Genomic DNA, 22336 nt, shown 5'->3' on the forward strand with positions numbered 1-22336 from the left:
TTACAGGGCGGAGTATTACAGGGCGGAGTATAACAGGACAGAGTATTACAGGGCGGAGTATAACAGGACAGAGTATAACAGGACAGAGTATTACAGGGCGGAGTATTACAGGGCGGAGTATTACAGGGCGGAGTATTACAGGGCGGAGTATTACAGGGCGGAGTATTACAGGGCGGAGTATTACAGGGCGGAGTATTACAGGGTGGAGGATAACAGGACAGAGTATTACAGGGCGGAGTATTACAGGGTGGAGGATAACAGGGTGGAGGATAACAGGACAGAGTATTACAGGGCGGAGTATTACAGGGCGGAGGATAACAGGACAGAGTATTACAGGGCGGAGTATTACAGGGTGGAGGATAACAGGACAGAGTATTACAGGGCGGAGTATTACAGGGCGGAGGATAACAGGACAGAGTATTACAGGGCGGAGTATAACAGGACAGAGTATAACAGGACAGAGTATAACAGGACAGAGTATTACAGGGCGGAGTATTACAGGGCGGAGTATTACAGGGCGGAGTATTACAGGGCGGAGTATTACAGGGCGGAGTATAACAGGACAGAGTATAACAGGACAGAGTATAACAGGACAGAGTATAACAGGACAGAGTATTACAGGGCGGAGTATTACAGGACAGAGTATTACAGGGCGGAGTATAACAGGACAGAGTATAACAGGACAGAGTATTACAGGGCGGAGTATTACAGGGCGGAGTATTACAGGGCGGAGTATTACAGGGCGGAGTATTACAGGGCGGAGTATAACAGGACAGAGTATAACAGGACAGAGAATAACAGGACAGAGTATTACAGGGCGGAGTATTACAGGGCGGAGTATTACAGGGCGGAGTATAACAGGGCGGAGTATAACAGGACAGAGTATAACAGGACAGAGTATTACAGGGCGGAGTATTACTGGGCGGAGTATTACAGGGCGGAGTATTACAGGGCGGAGTATTACAGGACAGAGTATTACAGGACAGAGTATTACAGGACAGAGTATTACAGGGCGGAGTACTACAGGGCGGAGTATTACAGGGCGGAGTATTACAGGGCGGAGTATTACAGGGCGGAGTATTACAGGGCGGAGTATAACAGGACAGAGTATAACAGGACAGAGTATTACAGGACAGAGTATTACAGGACAGAGTATTACAGGGCGGAGTATTACAGGGCGGAGTATTACAGGGCGGAGTATTACAGGGCGGAGTATTACAGGGTGGAGTATTACAGGGTGGAGTATTACAGGGTGGAGTATTACAGGGCGGAGTATTACAGGGCGGAGTATAACAGGACAGAGTATTACAGGGCGGAGTATAACAGGACAGAGTATTACAGGGCGGAGTATAACAGGACAGAGTATAACAGGACAGAGTATTACAGGGCGGAGTATTACAGGGCGGAGTATTACAGGGCGGAGTATTACAGGGTGGAGTATTACAGGGCGGAGTATTACAGGGCGGAGTATTACAGGGCGGAGTATTACAGGGCGGAGTATTACAGGACAGAGTATTACAGGGCGGAGTATTACAGGGTGGAGGATAACAGGACAGAGTATTACAGGGCGGAGTATAACAGGACAGAGTATAACAGGACAGAGTATAACAGGACAGAGTATAACAGGACAGAGTATAACAGGACAGAGTATAACAGGACAGAGTATAACAGGACAGAGTATAACAGGACAGAGTATAACAGGGCGGAGTATTACAGGACAGAGTATTACAGGGCGGAGTATTACAGGGCGGAGTATTACAGGGTGGAGTATTACAGGGTGGAGTATTACAGGGCGGAGTATTACAGGGCGGAGTATTACAGGGCGGAGTATTACAGGGCGGAGTATTACAGGGCGGAGTATTACAGGGCGGAGTATAACAGGACAGAGTATTACAGGGCGGAGTATAACAGGACAGAGTATTACAGGGCGGAGTATAACAGGACAGAGTATTACAGGGTGGAGGATAACAGGACAGAGTATTATAGATGGAGTATTACAGGGCAGATTTGTCACGGTCACGTGTGTCTGGACGCAGCGAGTACCGCAAGGCGAACCCATGTGACGCACGTGACCCTGGATACACCGCCTCCAGTGGGGCGAATTTAAATAATAAACACGTGCAGCTGGATACACCGCCTCCAACTGGCGAGTTTAGACATTACACGTATATACAAGTCTGGAAACCCCGCCTCCAGTAAGGCGAATTTAAATAATAAAGGGGAACCTGGGAAACATTAGCAATGGTGGGCCCTGTGATAGGGAATAGGGAAGTGGAGACCTCCTGTACTCCCCTGAGCCAGTGTCCCTGCACTCCTAACGTTCCCTATGCCGGTTCCGCACCGGGCGACGCACAGGAACCTAAAAACCCTAGCTCGCCCTGACCTAAACCCTCACTAGGGAATTGGTCGGTGTGGAAACTAATCCCACCACTGCACTAAACACACATGAGGGAAAATGACAATACAAGGGAAACACTACTTAGCTTTGCTCTGTTGCGTACGCTCCTAGCAACAGAGCCCACCACCTGTGTGCATCTTCTCCTCCACCCAGATCCATCACCATAACTGGATCCTTCACCATAGTGCAGCCTTGGAGCAGAGTCCACCACCAATTGCAGCAGTCCAGTAACAGAGTCCCAAAGATGAGTTCAGCTCCTGCCCAAAAAGTCCAGCATGCTTGAATCCAGCTCTCAGCAACCAAGTCCCACATGCTGAGTGCAACTCTCTCCATAGTCGTCACTCCACCAAGCCATGCAAGCACTTCCTGCCGACACCATAAACTGTGACTCCACCACGCCATGCCAGCCCTTCTTGCAGACCACATAGCTGTCACTCGTCCCCTCTGGCTGGGCTGCGCAGGACTCATGTTCAGCTCCTTCCTTCACCCAGGCTTCCTTGTGAAAGACTAACACACAATCAATATCACCAACAGTGATTGAACCCACCTGGCTCCCTTTTATAGAGCCTAACACCTGATTTGTAATTAAGTGCACATTAAACCAAAGAAACTACAGTGCACTACTGCTCACCACCACTGGGGCAACCCAGAATGAACAACACCACGTGTAATAATTCTAATGGCCACCGGGGGCAATCACATCACTTTGGCGCCTAGCCAAAGGAAAAAAAGTTCACTTATCCATTTAAATTGTCAGATCCACGCTGGATCATGACAAGATTATTACAAGATGGGGTATTGTGGGGCAAAGTATTACAAGGCAGAGCATTTTGGGCAGACTATTACAGGGCATAAAATTACAGAGTGTAGATTACAGGGCGGAGTATTAGAGGGTGAAGTATTACAAGGCAGATTATTACAGGGTGGTGTATTACAGGTCAGAATATTACAAGGCAGAGTATTTTGGGCAGACTATTACAGGTCGGAGTATTACAGAGTGTAGATTACAGGCAGGGCTGGCCCGAGAGATTACGGCGCCATAGGCGAAACTATTTTGTTGCGCCCCTACTATTCTTGGCAGTAGATGAAAACTTGGGATATAAATTTAGGAGCAAAATAAACCACAACAACAATGATTAATTAACTCTCTCCTAACTCTTTAATCTTCTGAGAAGTTGTATAGGACAAATATATACAAAGTAATCAATAACACAAAAGAAAAACGACCATAGGTAATTAAAATTTTTGTTTCCTTGCCTTTTTTTTTTTAAAAGGATGACACTAAGTCACCGAGATTAATTTGTTTAGCAACTTCAGATTCTATCGAAATTGTTGCCAACCCAATCAACCTCTCTTGCGTCATATTTGCCCATAAATATGTACACTTTTCTTTCCATCCCTAAAACTTTTTGCCTTTTGAAAAGATTTTTTATAATTTTTTCTATTTTTTCTCTGGCGCCCCCTTTGGGTCGGCGCCCTAGGCGGCCGCCTAGTTCGCCTATACGTTCGGGCCGGCCCTGATTACAGGGCAGAGTCTTACTGGGTGGAGTATTACAGGGCAGAGTATTACAGGGCGGAGTATTACAGGGCGGAGTATTACAGGGCGGAGTATTACAGGGCAGAATATTACAGGGCAGAATATTACAGGGCAGAGTATTACAGGGCAGAGTATTACAGGGCAGAGTATTACAGGGCAGAGTATTACAGGGCGGAGTATTACAGGGCAGAATATTACAGGGCAGAATATTACAGGGCAGAATATTACAGGGCAGAATATTACAGGGCAGAGTATTACAGGGCAGAGTATTACAGGGCAGAGTATTACAGGGCAGAGTATTACAGGGCAGAGTATTACAGGGCAGAGTATTACAGGGCAGAATATTACAGGGCAGAATATTACAGGGCAGAATATTACAGGGCAGAGTATTACAGGGCGGAGTATTACAGGGCGGAGTATTACAGGGCGGAGTATTACAGGGCGGAGTATTACAGGGCAGAGTATTACAGGGCAGAGTATTACAGGGCAGAGTATTACAGGGCAGAGTATTACAGGGCAGAGTATTACAGGGCAGAGTATTACAGGGCGGAGTATTTGGAGTATTTTGCAAGGTATAAAATCTGACTATATCCACTCATTTTTTACTCATCCTTGCGAGATAAAAATAAATCATTACACAATTTTTATTTTTATTTTTTTTTTCTTTTTGTTTTTTATCTTTTCCCAGGCATTTAAATCACTTTATCTATTCTTATAATAATAGGAGATACCATTTAGATCAACATGACATTCTGAAGTAGGTATGACCACAACATTCACCTATTGATATCACCATCAGTAGATATTTTACCACCATAACCATTCACCTGATTCACCATAGATCTCCACAGGAATCCTTACTTGGGTACCGGATTAGTATTTCGCGATAGCAGTCGGGTATGTCCCCTCTCTCTTTTATTTCAATTTTATTTCAACTTTGTCTTTCTTTTTCACCTGGTTCTCCTCTCTCAATATTGTGATAAACATGGTTCTGTATACAATGCAGATACCACTATATGATTATATCACCTGTGATCTACATCAAGATTATTAATTAATATGTTTGTACAACATTGTATATTATTTGTATGAGGACCTGTTATAATTTTCTTCTGTATATATTTTGTACTTTGATATAGCAGACTGAGGAAGGCCGATAATAGGCCGAAACGTTTCCAGGACTGCAATAAATTATAAAATAAATCTAATTTGCAAAGGATTATTCAGTTGAGTGCCAAGTTACTTTATTATTCACTTTGGTCTGGGTAACCTACTTGCGCACCCTGCGGTAGTGCCACACTATATTTGACTCATTATTTGGGTGAGTCTTGGGCAGATTCATTATTTGGGTGAGTTTTGGGCAGATTCATTATTCGGGTGAGAGTTGGACAGATTCATTATTTGGGTGAGTCTTGGGCAGATTCATTATTTGGGTGAGTCTTGAGCAGATTCATTATTTGGGTGAGAGTTGGACAGATTCATTATTTGGGTGAGTCTTGGGTAGATTCATTATTTGGGTGAGTCTTGGACAGATTCATTATTTGGGTGAGTCTTGGGCAGATTCATTATTTGGGTGAGTTTTGGGCAGATTCATTATTTGGGTGAGTCTTGGGCAGATTCATTATTCGGGTGAGTCTTGGGCAGATTCATTATTTGGGTGAGTCTTGGGTAGATTCATTATTTGGGTGAGTCTTGGGCAGATTCATTATTTGGGTGAGTCTTGGGTAGATTCATTATTTCGGTGAGTCTTGGGCAGATTCATTATTTGGGTGAGTCTTGGGCAGATTCATTATTTGGGTGAGTCTTGGGCAGATTCATTATTTGGGTGAGTCTTGGGCAGATTCATTATTTGGGTGAGTCTTGGGCAGATTCATTATTTGGCTGAGTCTTGGGTAGATTCATTATTTGGGTGAGTCTTGGGTAGATTCATTATTTGGGTGAGTCTTGGGCAGATTCATTATTCGGGTGAGTCTTGGGCAGATTCATTATTTGGGTGAGTCTTGGGTAGATTCATTATTTGGGTGAGTCTTGGGCAGATTCATTATTTGGGTGAGTCTTGGGCAGATTCATTATTTGGGTGAGTCTTGGGCAGATTCATTATTTGGGTGAGTCTTGGGCAGATTCATTATTTGGGTGAGTCTTGGGCAGATTCATTATTTGGGTGAGTCTTGGGTAGATTCATTATTTGGGTGAGTCTTGGGTAGATTCATTATTTGGGTGAGTCTTGGACAGATTCATTATTTGGGTGAGTCTTGGGTAGATTCATTATTTGGGTGAGTCTTGGGCAGATTCATTATTTGGGTGAGTCTTGGGCAGATTCATTATTTGGGTGAGTCTTGGGCAGATTCATTATTTGGGTGAGTCTTGGGTAGATTCATTATTTGGCTGAGTCTTGGGCAGATTCATTATTTGGGTGAGTCTTGGACAGATTCATTATTCGGGTGAGTCTTGAGCAGATTCATTATTTGGCTGAGTCTTGAGCAGATTCATTATTTGGGTGAGAGTTGGGCAGATTCATTATTTGGGTGAGTCTTGGGTAGATTCATTATTTGGCTGAGTCTTGGGCAGATTCATTATTTGGGTGAGTCTTGGGCAGATTCATTATTTGGGTGAGTCTTGGGTAGATTCATTATTTGGGTGAGTCTTGAGCAGATTCATTATTTGGGTGAGAGTTGGGCAGATTCATTATTTGGGTGAGTCTTGGGTAGATTCATTATTTGGCTGAGTCTTGGGCAGATTCATTATTTGGGTGAGTCTTGGGCAGATTCATTATTTGGGTGAGTCTTGGGTAGATTCATTATTTGGGTGAGTCTTGGACAGATTCATTATTTGGGTGAGTCTTGGGCAGATTCATTATTTGGGTGAGTCTTGGGTAGATTCATTATTTGGGTGAGTCTTGGGTAGATTCATTATTTGGGTGAGTCTTGGACAGATTCATTATTTGGGTGAGTCTTGGGTAGATTCATTATTTGGCTGAGTCTTGAGCAGATTCATTATTTGGGTGAGAGTTGGGCAGATTCATTATTTGGGTGAGTCTTGGGTAGATTCATTATTTGGCTGAGTCTTGGGCAGATTCATTATTTGGGTGAGTCTTGGGCAGATTCATTATTTGGGTGAGTCTTGGGCAGATTCATTATTTGGGTGAGTCTTGGACAGATTCATTATTTGGGTGAGTCTTGGACAGATTCATTATTCGGGTGAGTCTTGAGCAGATTCATTATTTGGCTGAGTCTTGAGCAGATTCATTATTTGGGTGAGAGTTGGGCAGATTCATTATTTGGCTGAGTCTTGGGTAGATTCATTATTTGGCTGAGTCTTGGGCAGATTCATTATTTGGGTGAGTCTTGGGCAGATTCATTATTTGGGTGAGTCTTGGGTAGATTCATTATTTGGCTGAGTCTTGGGTAGATTCATTATTTGGCTGAGTCTTGGGCAGATTCATTATTTGGCTGAGTCTTGGGTAGATTCATTATTTGGCTGAGTCTTGGGTAGATTCATTATTTGGCTGAGTCTTGGGTAGATTCATTATTTGGCTGAGTCTTGGGCAGATTCATTATTTGGGTGAGTCTTGGGTAGATTCATTATTTGGGTGAGTCTTGGGTAGATTCATTATTTGGCTGAGTCTTGGGCAGATTCATTATTTGGCTGAGTCTTGGGTAGATTCATTATTTGGCTGAGTCTTGGGTAGATTCATTATTTGGGTGAGTCTTGGGCAGATTCATTATTTGGGTGAGTCTTGGGTAGATTCATTATTTGGGTGAGTCTTGGGTAGATTCATTATTTGGGTGAGAGTTGGGCAGATTCATTATTTGGATGAGTCTTGGGCAGATTCATTATTTGGCTGAGTCTTGGGCAGATTCATTATTTGGGTGAGTCTTGGGCAGATTCATTATTTGGGCGAGTCTTGGGCAGATTCATTATTTGGGTGAGTCTTGGGTAGATTCATTATTTGGGTGAGAGTTGGGTAGATTCATTATTTGGATGAGTCTTGGGTAGATTCATTATTTGGCTGAGTCTTGGGCAGATTCATTATTTGGGTGAGTCTTGGGTAGATTCATTATTTGGGTGAGTCTTGGGCAGATTCATTATTTGGGTGAGTCTTGGGTAGATTCATTATTTGGGTGAGAGTTGGGCAGATTCATTATTTGGCTGAGTCTTGGGTAGATTCATCATTTGGGTGACTGTTAAGCAGGTTCATGGTTTGCTAGTGAATCTTACGAAGGCTCACTGTTTCTTGCTTCTTAAAGGGAACTTATCATCTGATTCTTGCTTCACAATCATCAAGCATCATGAATTGGAGCACGGTTACATGATTGCAGCCAGATAAACATTTTGCTGCATTGCTCCGGTTTTTCACAGAAGTTATAGTTAATAAAGACCGCGTGGTGGAGACGAGACCAGGCTGGCACGGGATACGTTTTTCCAGCACTGCTACCAGTGATTCATGAATCTGTCCCATGGCAGGACACCTGTCAGTTTCCTGGGGTGGTGCTGAGAGAAGCCAGCAGGGGTGATGCTGGACTAGTCTTGTCTCCGTTCCCCTGCTGCATCTTGAAACTATACTTTCTCTCAAACAATTGAGCATTTCAGGGAAAGGTACTCTTGACTGCTATCATGTAGCCAGGTGGTGATTCATGTTGCTCATATACTAATTACTGGGGAACTACAGAGAGGACACTACTGTCCCAGGACATATGGTCAGAAGAGGTGCTAAAAGTTCTTATTACCTGTATCTGTGCCAAAACATTGATGCATGTCCTTGGATGAACTTATGTACTGTTCTGGCACCCTCAGCTTTGTGCTTAAGAAAAGCGAGTTGACAGCTAAACTCTTTCCTATCGATGCACTGAGGCAGACGCAGGGGGTCCTTTACAACCTTTATCGATAGGATCAGTGTAAAACTATAAGAAAAATGACAGTACTCAGCACAAGGTACACAACATATCTAAATACATAGCATTATGTATGGTACAGGACATTCACAGGTAGACTTGAGCAACCTTGGTCGGATCGGGTTTCATGACACAAAATTTGTTTCAGATGAAACTGGTCCGACTAGGGCAAAAAAGTCAGTGTTTCGTCCGAAACCCGACCGCAATGCAAGCCAATGGGAAATAAAAGTCGGCATTGAGCGGAGGACATTCATTCACACAATGCCGACTTTTAATCCCCATTGACTTGCATTGGGGTCGGGTTTCGGACGAAACGGTGACTTTTTTGCCCTAGTCGGACCAGTTTCATCCGACTCAAATTTTGTTTCATGAAACCCGATCCGACCAAAGTCGCTCAACTCTATTCACAGGGTAACTGCACAACAGGGCGCTATTATAAACCTCTGTAATGGCAAAAGACTACTTTGATATAAAACATATAGAACAGAGGAGCGATATAATGATATATGGTGCGCTCTAACAAGGGGGCAATAACTCACCGGCTGTGCTATGTGGAGGTAAACAACCAGATGGGCTGAAAATCAGGGAGAGATAATCAGCATGTCGGCATCCATGAGGCCAAGATGGCTGCTGGAGAAGAAGGGGCAAGGCAAATGCAGAGGCTGATGGGAAACTACGGAAGCCTTGATGAACCTTAAATATTAAACTGCACAGTAAGCAATGAAGCAGAAAGTAAACTGTCATGAGAACCTTGTCCATAGATGGCGCGGTGGGATAAGTTATCACAATACAGCACACGCCAATGTTATCAATACAAAGCATAACTGATTCTAGGCATGTGTCTAAAGGCGTGACATGTACGCCAAGGGTTATGATCATACTATCCAATACTACACATGCTATAAACACTACGCATAATATTGTTATAGCTGACAGATATGGAATTTACATTTCTCTCCACAGTGTCTGACTCCATCCATCTTGTTTAATTCACTGAAGAAATCCCCAGAATCCCAGCTTGACGCCCAGGGATTTGCAGCTTTATCTGGTGGTTTGCTGAGCTACGTCTCAGACCCATCATCCACCTGTGGAGCCGTCAAAGTTGGAAATTGGTTGAAAAGCCTCCTGCCCGAGAATTATCAAGCCTTGGAGACTGCACTCTATATCATCACAACCATACTTTCTCACTACGAGCCAAATGATCAGGTAAAGGACCAAGACGGCACATAGAGATAGCAAGGAATGACGACGAAATGTAGGGAAGACAAGTAAGGGATGAGGAGATGTGAAGAAGACAAAGGAGGAGGGATGGCGAGATATGGAGACAAGGTAAGGGTGAGGAGCAGATGATGATGGGATGAGGAGATGTGGAGAAGACAATGGAGGGGGGATGGTGAGATATAGAGATAAGGTAAGGATGAGGATGAGGAGGAGATGATGAAGGGATGAGGAGATGTGAAGAAGAAAATGGAGGGGGGATGGCGAGATATGGAGACAAGGTAAGGGTGAGGAGCAGATGATGATGGGATGAGGAGATGTGGAGAAGACAATGGAGGAGGGATGGCGAGATAGGGAGACAAGGTAAGGGTGAGGAGCAGATGATGAAGGGATGAGGAGAAGACAATGGAGGGGGGATGGCGAGATATGGAGACAAGGTAAGGATGAGGAGCAGATGATGAAGAGATGTGGAGAAGACAATGGAGGGGGGATGGCGAGATATGGAGACAAGGTAAGGGTGAGGAGCAGATGATGAAGGGATGAGGAGATGTGGAGAAGACAATGGAGGAGGGATGGCGAGATAGGGAGACAAGGTAAGGGTGAGGAGCAGATGATGAAGGGATAAGCAGATGTGGAGAAGACAATGGAGGGGGGATGGCGAGATATGGAAACAAGGTAGGGTTGAGGGTCAGATGATGAAGGGATGAGGAGATGTGGAGAAGACAATGGAGGAGGCATGGCGAGATATGGAGACAAGGTAAGGGTGAGGAGCAGATGATGAAGGGATGAGGAGATGTGAAGACAATGGAGGGGGGATGGCGAGATATGGAGACATGGTAAGGATGAGGAGCAGATGATGAAGGGATGAGGAGATGTGGAGAAGACAATGAAGGAGGGATGGCGAGATATGGAGACAAGGTAAGGGTGAGGAGCAGATGATGAAGGGATGAGGAGATGTGGAGAAGACAATGGAGGAGGGATGGTGAGATATAGAGACAAGGTAAGGATGAGGAGGAGATATGGGGACAAGGCATGGCTGAGGACAGGATGATGGAGGGATGAGTGGTTGTGGCGAAATCAATGGGGGAGTGGATGACGAGAAATGAAGGATGAGGAGCAGATGATGAAGGGATGAGTGGATGTGGAGAAGACAATAGAGGAAGGATGAGGAGATCTGAGAACAAGGTAAGGATGGGGAGATGATAATAGAGTGAAGATTGGCTGTGGAGAAGACAGACCAATGACAAGATGTAAAATAGATAATGGTGGAATCATGAGAAATTGTGGAGGAGATAATGGAGGAGGGACGAGGAGATGTGAGGATTTTTGCAGCACATTAATCCCTGTGCTGTCCAGCCGTTCAACAGTGAAGATATATTTATGAAGGAATAATGATGATAACAGCTCACAACTGGTATTTCTTATAGCTTAGGCTCTTAGCATCGTGTCTGTCAGCTTACAAAGTGAAATGTTCCCCAGCCACACACACCGTGAGAGAACAGGAACGTCCGGATTGTTGTTTTTTTTTTTCAACAATGCATTATTGTTAGTGATGATCAAATAGTGAAATATTCGGAATTGGGAAAATTGGCCCAAATAATTTCTACTCTCGTGTGTTTGTACCGAATAACAAATTCAATGCAAGTCAATGGGAAAGCCGAATATTTCCCTGCTGGACCCAACAAACAGGTCTGGGGTCATGAGGAAAAATCTGAAATGGATGAGAAAGAGCTAAAACTAAATGGGAGCAGCATGGAGAAGATGCCGCAGGCCTTTCTGACTCACATCTGGTACCTGGGAATAATGTGGTCAGACTAATGTGCCGGTTTTATGGATTTATAAAAAGACCTATGAAACCAAACCAAATTTTTTTTTAAAGGGAAAAATGCTAAGAAACATTATTTCCTTCATCATTACATGAATATAATGCAAAATAAAAGAAATAAACATGATACCTCCCTTTAGCATCTGTTCACACGGAGCGTTTTGGCTTTAGTTTTTCCTTTGACATTTGTGAGGGCGCTCGCTCCCACATTTCGGAGGTCCCTCTCTCACGCCAAATAGTTACTAGATAGTGGAATCCATATTCCCCAATGTCAGAGAAAACAGGCCCATTAGAATTTGGGGCTTTGCCCATCACCACCACCATGTCCACCTCCATTTTCAGATGGCCACCAGGTGCCGTGATACCAGAGCTTTGGGAGCTCCACAGTTCATTTTGGCCACCGGGTCCCAATGGAGCCGCTGTCATAGCGGGTGACGCCGCTGTCAGGTGAATATAATGCAGGAGTTGGGGAGCGGTATGATCAATGTCAGGAAACTGGATTCTACCAGACACCAACACTTCGCTTGACAGGGAACCATTATATATTGCCTGGCATAATGATGCCCTCTAAGGGTAAGTGTCACATGGAAATGTGTCCTGTACAAGCCACCTATAGTGACGGGAAACCTGGCAGAGGGCCTGTGGCAATGTGGGAGAAGAATGGTCAGACATGTAGCCCCAAAGATGAGGTTCGGCAGCTCTCTACTCATAATCTCCGGTACCGGGGACTACCTCTGCTACAACCACCATTCTCTTTGTTTCCAGTAAGCACCCTCCACACTGCATGTCCACCCATCAGACCCACAGGTCGGCCTCGTCCGCCACCTATTTACCTCCCCTACAGCTTGTAGACAGGGGTGCTTTTTATTAAAACCTCCTTCCTTACCCTACTTTGTACACACTAAGCTGACCCCATACCTCTTCAGGTTACACGTATTCCCTTTTTCCATCCAAATCCATAAAACCTGGGATTTATTACTCGTTAGTTCTAGATACAATGTACTTTCTTGTCCTTTTTTGTTGCTCTTTGGATTACGTTACCGTGACATGTCACATGTGTTCCTCTTCCTTCCAGTGATGTAATGAATAAGACCTAGCAGGGGGCGAAATGTCGGCAATTGGAGATAGTCGCTTTGTAATATTATCACCGATTTTTCGGCGCTTTGCTTTTTTCCTGTTTTCACTGACTGGAGTAAATGAGATTTCCTTGCATCACTTGAACATCAGCGTGTGCGGTGAATATTGATTACGTGGACTAAGGGTCATCCGGCCCGTTACACCGGCACCTCGCTATCTGACAGCGTGTAAGCCAAACCTTGTCAAAAAGTATATCTTTTCTATCAGGCTTTTATCTACGCTTAGGGACCAAACATGGCCGAACTGCTGGCGCTTATATGGCCCCTATGGATTTGGGGCCTTTTGGTGGGGTTACTGTAATGAGAAAATATGTGCATGATTGCCCAGTTATCCCGGTGCCGACAACGTACGTCTCATTAATATCGGATGGATAGAAATTCCGACATTCCATATTTTCTCTGGAGACATACTGTCTGAGCCGCTTGTTGTAGCTGCAGTGGCCATGGCTATGTGTAAGGGGGGCGAGATCTTCCTTTCATCCACTCTAAACCTAATGGCCATCTCCTGTCTCTCGTCTATGCACAACACACATCCTCTTCGGTCACCTGGCCATAAAGGACTCATGTTAATTACGCTGCTTCACGTCTCTTTGTGCATTGAATTTTACATCAAGGCAGCTTGGAGTGCTAGCTCCTGTCTCCTTATGGCACATGGGAGAGGAAAGAAAAAGACAGGGAGGGGGATATGAGGGGCCGCAAGGATTTACAATATTTTCTATGACACAAAGCTTCCATCTTCTCCTCTTTGGACCTGGATTCCTAGATAGTTTGTCACATCTCCATGGTCTTTAGTTTCCAAATGCTGATTTAGAATTTTGGTAATCTTTGCAATATCTGCTCCCTCTTGATGAACCATAATCACATCTTCCACATATAAGAGAATATACGTCCAGTTTCCATATGCACACTGTAACAACCCTGCCAGCATCACTGCATGGCCTCCCGTCTCCCACACACCAACTTACTCACTGCTCCAGGCCATACTGTGAGTTCTGTCTGCTGCCAGCTCCATGCTGTGTGCCTCTTGCTTCCTGCCTGCTCTCTGCTTGCTTCCTGGCTGTGTGCATAGGGGGGACGGCGGCAGTGGCACTCTCTGGTTCCTATGGAATCAGTGTGCATCTGCCTAATGTGCTCCCGGCCAATCACCAAGAGGTCTCTAGTATTTAGGGCAGCTTCACCCGGTGGAAGCTGCCTGAGCAACGCCTTCAGTTAGTATCTTGCTGCTGAGTTGCCAGGTCCTGTCCTGTGTTTCTCCTTCTCTGGAGGCTTGATTCCTAGTCCTGTATCTTGTACCTGTCTGTCTGCCCTCCAGAAGGCAGAATATCCTGGTCTCTGTGTCCTAGTTCTAGCCTTGCCTTGTGCCTGTCCCTATGCCCTCCAGGAGGCAAAATATCCTGGTCTCTGAGTCCTTGTTCCTTGTCTTGTCTTGTACCTGTCTGTCCGTCCTCCAGGAGGCAGAATATCCTTGTCCCTGTGCTACTGCTCCTTGCCTTGTCTCGTACCTGTCCTCTCTGCCCTTCAGGAGGCACTATATCTGGGTCTCTGTGTCTTTGTTCCAGCACCTTGTCTCATACCGTTACCTTGTCTGAACTCAGTCCTACCACTGTCTCTCTGTCTCCTTGTCTGTGGCTCCTTTCCCTGCTGTGTCTATCCTTGTGTACTCTGTCTGCTTGTGCTCTGCGCTCTTGCGACTCTGCTGGTGCTCCGCACTCCTGTGGTTCTGCTTTGTTCTGCTTATGCAGAACCTTTTGCTGCTAACTGCAGCTCCTCTCCGCAGCCCTGCGGTTCTTCTCCAGTGTGAACAGGTCCAAACCTTTTCCTTCATACCCATGTATATTTCCATCTTTCCAAGTCTCTACCTATTCCATAGCCACTCCTTCCTGCTTGAGTCCCTGTGACTCCCCAGTCAGCTGTGCCCATCTGCCAGTGTCTCAGCCGTGCCCGCCTGCCAATGTCTCAGCCGTGCCCGCCTGCCAATGTCTCAGCCGTGCCCGCCTGCCAGTGTCTCAACCGTTCCCGCCTGCCTGAGTACCAGCCGTGCCTGCCGTGCTCACCTGCCTGTCTATCAGTCACACCTGTCCTAGTGTCCTATTCCCCAGTGGGATCAGCAGCCACCGCCAGACATCACCCTAGAATGGAACCTGGCAGCTACCTGCCGCACAAGCCTGACCTCACCATCAGAGGCTCCAGAGAAGACCAAGGTAGCTGTATTAGTTACGCGCCTTCCAGGGTAGTCTGGTTTGTGGCACAGTGGGTCCACAACCCCCTCGCTCGCGCCAATCTGCCAAGGCACAAGCGTGACACACATTATGTGTATAAACACAGATCTGCTTGACCTCTTTTACACCCTTCTTCCATAAAGACTTTGTTCATTTTGGTAATCCACACTCTTGCCAATTTCTTAAGACCATAGAGAATTTTTTGTAATTTGCAAACAAGATTCTCTTCATCCTCTTTGATGTAACCCTCAGGTTGAGTCATGTACAAGTCCTCTTCAATGTCACCATTCAAAAAGGCAGCTTTGATGTCCAAATGTCTGACAAACATCCTTTGTACAGCAGCTATAGCCATTAGAGTCCGGAAAGTTGTCTGCTAACGACTTGAGAAAATCTGGCTTCATAATCTCCACCATATATCTGGGAATATCCTTTTGTGACTAATCTTGCTTAAAATCTGTGAACCTTGCCTTCACAGTCAAACTTGGGTCTTAAAATCCATTTGTATTTGATTGCTTTCTTGCTTTGTGGTATGGTGGTTAGTTTCCAAGTTTGAAGATGAAGGGACTTCATTTCCTCAGTAGCAGCATTAATCCACTGGACAGGTAGTTGTTGCATCTCATCCCATGACTGCAGCTCTGACTCAGGTAGGGCCTTCACAAAGTAGAATAGATGCTTAGCTGGTTTACCCTTGTTTGATCTTGACGATCTCCTAACTTCAGGTTCACCTGATGTTTCTGTCGCTTCAGTGGTTGAAGAACCTAACCAAACTTCTACATCCTTTCTCTTGTTATTTTGAAATTGTGACTGAGATTGTTGTTGTTTCAGCTGATTACTGGTATGATGTCATGAGAGACACAAAGTTCTCCTCAATCATTACCTCTCAATTATTGTGACCCGGTTCGTTTCTGCGTGCAGGATTCTATATCCTTTCTGGGTTTCACTGTAGCCCACCAGCATACCTTTTTTAGCATGAGATTCCCACTGGTTACGTTTTCTTGTACAAATACTTTACTTCCGAATGTTCTTATGTGTACAAACGCACGGGCCATGCACACAGCGAGCAAGTCGGTAGGACAGTGTTCACACCACCAAAAGAATGAAGCACAGAGAAACACAGTATAACAAACGTGTAAAAATACTCTGTTGTAAAAAATATATATATATATATAACAATAAACAGCAAGTGCTAGTAAAAAGATGATAACAAAACAGGGGATTTAGTTGATACTTTTTTTTGCAAAAAATGTTTACTAAGCCGCTCCACCAAACGTCAAGGTATCAAAGTATCAACTAAATACCCTGTTTTATTATCACCTTTTTACTAGCACTTGCAGCCAGGGGTTGATATATTGGTATTTTTATACAACGATAACTTCTAAACAATAAGGGTTAGTAACTTTGCAATTTAACAATATAAGGGATGACAACAGGTTACAAACAAGCTAGAAAGTCTCTCAGTACTTAACGCCAGTGGTGCGCCTAGTCTCGTAAGTCACCACGTGAGTTCTCACTTGAAGTTCTGGCCCTATCGGGGGTCACCGGGCTTCTACATCAGGAAAGTCCTTACAGAGGGTCACCTGATGCAGTCCAGCACACAAGGTCCTTCCCCTTGCAGATCTTCCAGCACACTTCGGTTCTGCTTGATTTCGGCTGGCCAGCAGATGGCAGTCTCTCCTCATTAATGGCACACCCTGCACTCGTTTTCTAGAGGGCTCATGTTTTCTTGTTACACTGGAGAAAGAAATCCAAGATGCACCTCTGGATGATGCTATTAAGTAGGACATTGGGGCAGTACGGAAAGTGAATGGGGTGAGGGTAGAAACAGAAAGGACAGGTGTGAGGCATAGTAAAAAGCGAGCAGAGTTGACCGACCATTAGATGGTTGAAGGAAGAGGAGACGTGGCCTCATGAATGGTCCTGAGTTTGGCTTCAGATAGGAGGATCTGGGAACATTGTCATTAGTAAAACATTTCTTTAGATGAAAGCTTGAATTTGTTTTCAGATTGGGGAATGTGTAAATGCCGAACAAATCCTAAACTTGACGTCTGACCCACATCATGTAACCCCCATGATTGAGGAAGCTCTGCTAGCAGTGGTTCTAGAGGGATCCTGCCTGACCATCCTGCCGCCCCCTGATTACTTCATCAAGTACATCTACAAGTCATATGGCAAAAACGGCCTAAACGTAACAGGTAAGAAGTCGAGGTACCTCAATAGCGGAACAGTCCTATGTAACCAGTGCACCCCTATATACCTAGTGAACCCCCATGTAATTAGAATAAACCATATAACCAGTGCACCCCTCTATAATGAATGCAAACCATATAATCAATTCACCCCATATAACCAATGCACCCCATATAACCAGTGCACCCCATATAACCAGTGCACCCCATATAACCAATGCACCCCATATAACCAGTGCACCCTATATAACCAGTGCACCCTATATAACCAGTGCACCCATATAACCAGTGCACCCCATATAACCAGTGCACCCCATATAACCAGTGCACCCCATATAACCAGTGCACCCATATAACCAGTGCACCCATATAACCAGTACACCCCATATAACCAGTGCACCCCATATAACCAATGCACCCATATAACCAGTGCACCCCATATAACCAGTGCACCCATGAAACCAGTGCACCCCATATAACCAGTGCACCCCATATAACCAGTGCACCCATGTAACCAGTGCACCCGATTATAACCAGTGCACCCCATGTAACCAATGCACCCCATATAACCAGTGCACCCCATATAACCAGTGCACCCCCATGTAACCAGTGCACCCGATTATAACCAGTGCACCCGATTATAACCAGTGCACCCCATATAACCAGTGCACCCCATATAACCAGTGCACCCCATATAACCAGTGCACCCGATTATAACCAGTGCACCCCATGTAACCGATGCACCCCATATAACCAGTGCACCCCATATAACCAGTGCACCCCATATAACCAGTGCACCCATATAACCAGTGCACCCATATAACCAATGCACCCCATATAACCAGTGCACCCCATATAACCAGTGCACCCCATATAACCAGTGCACCCAATATAACCAGTGCACCCAATATAACCAGTGCCCCCATATAACCAGTACACCCCATATAACCAGTGCACCCCATATAACCAGTGCACCCCATATAACCAATGCACCCATATAACCAGTGCACCCCATATAACCAGTGCACCCATGAAACCAGTGCACCCCATATAACCAGTGCACCCATATAACCAGTGCACCCATGTAACCAGTGCACCCGATTATAACCAGTGCACCCCATGTAACCAATGCACCCCATATAACCAGTGCACCCCATATAACCAGTGCACCCCCATGTAACCAGTGCACCCGATTATAACCAGTGCACCCCATGTAACCAGTGCACCCCATATAACCAGTGCACCCCATATAACCAGTGCACCCCATATAACCAGTGCACCCGATTATAACCAGTGCACCCCATGTAACCGATGCACCCCATATAACCAGTGCACCCCATATAACCAGTGCACCCCATATAACCAGTGCACCCCATATAACCAGTGCACCCCCATATAACCAGTGCCCCCATATAACCAGTGCCCCCCATATAACCAGTGCCCCCCATATAACCAATGCACCCCCATATAACCAGTGCACCCCCATATAACCAGTGCACCCCCATATAACCAGTGCACCCCCATATAACCAATGCACCCCATATAACCAGGGCACCCCATATAACCAGGGCACCCCATATAACCAATGCACCCCATATAACCAGTGCCCCCCATATAACCAGTGCACCCATATAACCAGGGCACCCCATATAACCAGTGCACCCCATATAACCAGTGCACCCCATATAACCAGTGCACCCCATATAACCAGTGCACCCCATATAACCAGTGCACCCATATAACCAGTGCCCCCCATATAACCAATGCACCCCATATAACCAGTGCCCCCCATATAACCAGTGCACCCCATATAACCAGTGCACCCATATAACCAGTGCCCCATATAACCAGTGCCCCCCATATAACCAGTGCACCCCATATAACCAGTGCACCCCATATAACCAGTGCACCCATATAACCAGTGCACCACATATAACCAGTGCACCCATATAACCAGTGCACCCCCATATAACCAGTGCACCCCATATAACCAATGCACCCCATATAACCAGTGCACCCCATATAACCAGTGCCCCCCATATAACCAGTGCACCCATATAACCAGTGCACCCATATAACCAGTGCCCCATATAACCAGTGCCCCCCATATAACCAATGCACCCCATATAACCAGTGCCCCCCATATAACCAATGCACCCCATATAACCAGTGCCCCCCATATAACCAGTGCACCCATATAACCAGTGCCCCATATAACCAGTGCCCCCCATATAACCAGTGCCCCCCATATAACCAGTGCCCCCCATATAACCAGTGCCCCCCATATAACCAGTGCCCCCCATATAACCAGTGCACCCATATAACCAGTGCCCCATATAACCAGTGCCCCCATATAACCAGTGCCCCCATATAACCAGTGCCCCCCATATAACCAGTGCCCCCCATATAACCAGTGCCCCCCATATAACCAGTGCCCCCCATATAACCAGTGCCCCCATATAACCAGTGCCCCCCATATAACCAGTGCACCCATATAACCAGTGCCCCCCATATAACCAGTGCCCCCATATAACCAGTGCCCCCATATAACCAGTGCCCCCCATATAACCAGTGCCCCCCATATAACCAGTGCCCCCATATAACCAGTGCCCCCCATATAACCAGTGCCCCCATATAACCAGTGCCCCCCATATAACCAGTGCCCCCCATATAACCAGTGCACCCATATAACCAGTGCCCCCCATATAACCAGTGCCCCCCATATAACCAGTGCCCCCCATGTAACCAGTGCCCCCCATATAACCAATGCACCCCATATAACTGCTGTATCACCCTATGAGAGGAAACCTCCCTGCAGCTGGTGTTGGCATATACCGCATGGCGTCCTGCCGCAGAGCACGGGAAGAAGCACCACGGCCAGCCTCTGTCTCACCTGATGGACGGCTGCAGATGGACGTGTATGGGAGCCAGCTGGGCACAAAGGCAAAACCGATGGCACTCTCCGGCTGTAGCGGCGCATTACCCTACTGACCAGGGGGGGATCCGGGAGACGAGCAGGGGGATGCTATTATGGCGATAACAGAAGAGTGGGCGCACACCTATCAGTCAATGAAGATATGCCAATGGGGCGCACAACCTGCTCTCCATACAAACGTGAGAAAAGCCGAGACCAATGATGGCGTGCACGACCACCGTGTGAAATAGGAAAACCTTTACTGCACCGCAAACACGACCAAACATTAAAACCAGCTGAAACTATGGCTGCCTTGCCATCAAACCACAGCCCCCAGTATGTGTCCAGTCTGTGGGGGTCTCCACAGCCCCTCGTATGTATCCAGTCTGTGGGGGTCTCCACAGCCCCTAGTATGTGTCCAGTCTGTGGGGGTCTCCACAGCCCCTAGTATGTGTCCAGTCTGTGGGGGTCTCCACAGCCCCCAGTATGTGTCCAGTCTGTGGGGGTCTCCACAGCCCCTCGTATGTATCCAGTCTGTGGGGGTCTCCACAGCCCCCAGTATGTGTCCAGTCTGTGGGGGTCTCCACAGCCCCTAGTATGTGTCCAGTCTGTGGGGGTCTCCACAGCCCCCAGTATGTGTCCAGTCTGTGGGGGTCTCCACAGCCCCTCTTATGTGTCCAGTCTGTGGGGGTCTCCACAGCCCCCAGTATGTGTCCAGTCTGTGGGGGACTCCACAGCCCCTCTTATGTGTCCAGTCTGTGGGGGTCTCCACAGCCCCTCTTATGTGTCCAGTCTGTGGGGGTCTCCACAGCCCCCAGTATGTGTCCAGTCTGTGGGGGTCTCCACAGCCCCTCTGATGTGTCCAGTCTGTGGGGGTCTCCACAGCCCCCAGTATGTGTCCAGTCTGTGGGGGACTCCACAGCCCCTCGTATGTGTCCAGTCTGTGGGGGTCTCCACAGCCCCTCTTATGTGTCCAGTCTGTGGGGGTCTCCACAGCCCCTCGTATGTGTCCAGTCTGTGGGGGTCTCCACAGCCCCTCGTATGTGTCCAGTCTGTGGGGGTCTCCACAGCCCCTCTTATGTGTCCAGTCTGTGGGGGTCTCCACAGCCCCTCTTATGTGTCCAGTCTGTGGGGGTCTCCACAGCCCCCAGTATGTGTCCAGTCTGTGGGGGTCTCCACAGCCCCTCTTATGTGTCCAGTCTGTGGGGGTCTCCACAGCCCCTCGTATGTGTCCAGTCTGTGGGGGACTCCACAGCCCCTCGTATGTGTCCAGTCTGTGGGGGTCTCCACAGCCCCTCTTATGTGTCCAGTCTGTGGGGGTCTCCACAGCCACTCGTATGTGTCCAGTCTGTGGGGGACTCCACAGCCCCTCTTATGTGTCCAGTCTGTGGGGGTCTCCACAGCCTCTCGTATGTGTCCAGTCTGTGGGGGACTCCACAGCCCCTCGTATGTGTCCAGTCTGTGGGGGACTCCACAGCCCCTCGTATGTGTCCAGTCTGTGGGGGACTCCACAGCCCCTCGTATGTGTCCAGTCTGTGGGGGACTCCACAGCCCCTCGTATGTGTCCAGTCTGTGGGGGACTCCACAGCCCCTCGTATGTGTCCAGTCTGTGGGGGACTCCACAGCCCCTCGTATGTGTCCAGTCTGTGGGGGACTCCACAGCCCCTCGTATGTGTCCAGTCTGTGGGGGACTCCACAGCCCCTCGTATGTGTCCAGTCTGTGGGGGACTCCACAGCCCCTCGTATGTGTCCAGTCTGTGGGGGACTCCACAGCCCCTCGTATGTGTCCAGTCTGTGGGGGACTCCACAGCCCCTCGTATGTGTCCAGTCTGTGGGGGACTCCACAGCCCCTCGTATGTGTCCAGTCTGTGGGGGACTCCACAGCCCCTCGTATGTGTCCAGTCTGTGGGGGTCTCCACAGCCCCTCTTATGTGTCCAGTCTGTGGGGGTCTCCACAGCCCCTCTTATGTGTCCAGTCTGTGGGGGTCTCCACAGCCCCTCTTATGTGTCC

General features: G+C 47.0%; 1 protein-coding gene across 2 annotated transcripts in view; it reads left to right on the plus strand.

Moving 5' to 3' along the window:
- SLC39A4 (solute carrier family 39 member 4) overlaps nucleotides 1-22336 on the plus strand; it is a 138125-nt gene that overhangs the window by 20693 nt on the left and 95096 nt on the right. For both annotated transcript variants that reach the window (XM_073556537.1, XM_073556536.1), the window contains exons 2-3: nucleotides 9791-10033; nucleotides 17228-17417. In XM_073556537.1, the coding sequence (XP_073412638.1) occupies nucleotides 9791-10033; nucleotides 17228-17417 (433 nt within the window). The remainder of the gene's footprint in view (nucleotides 1-9790; nucleotides 10034-17227; nucleotides 17418-22336) is intronic.

This window comes from Dendrobates tinctorius, unplaced genomic scaffold (assembly GCF_039654945.1).
Source record: "Dendrobates tinctorius isolate UK_male_01 unplaced genomic scaffold, ASM3965494v1 ptg000235l, whole genome shotgun sequence".
NCBI classification, from domain to species: domain Eukaryota; kingdom Metazoa; phylum Chordata; class Amphibia; order Anura; family Dendrobatidae; genus Dendrobates; species Dendrobates tinctorius.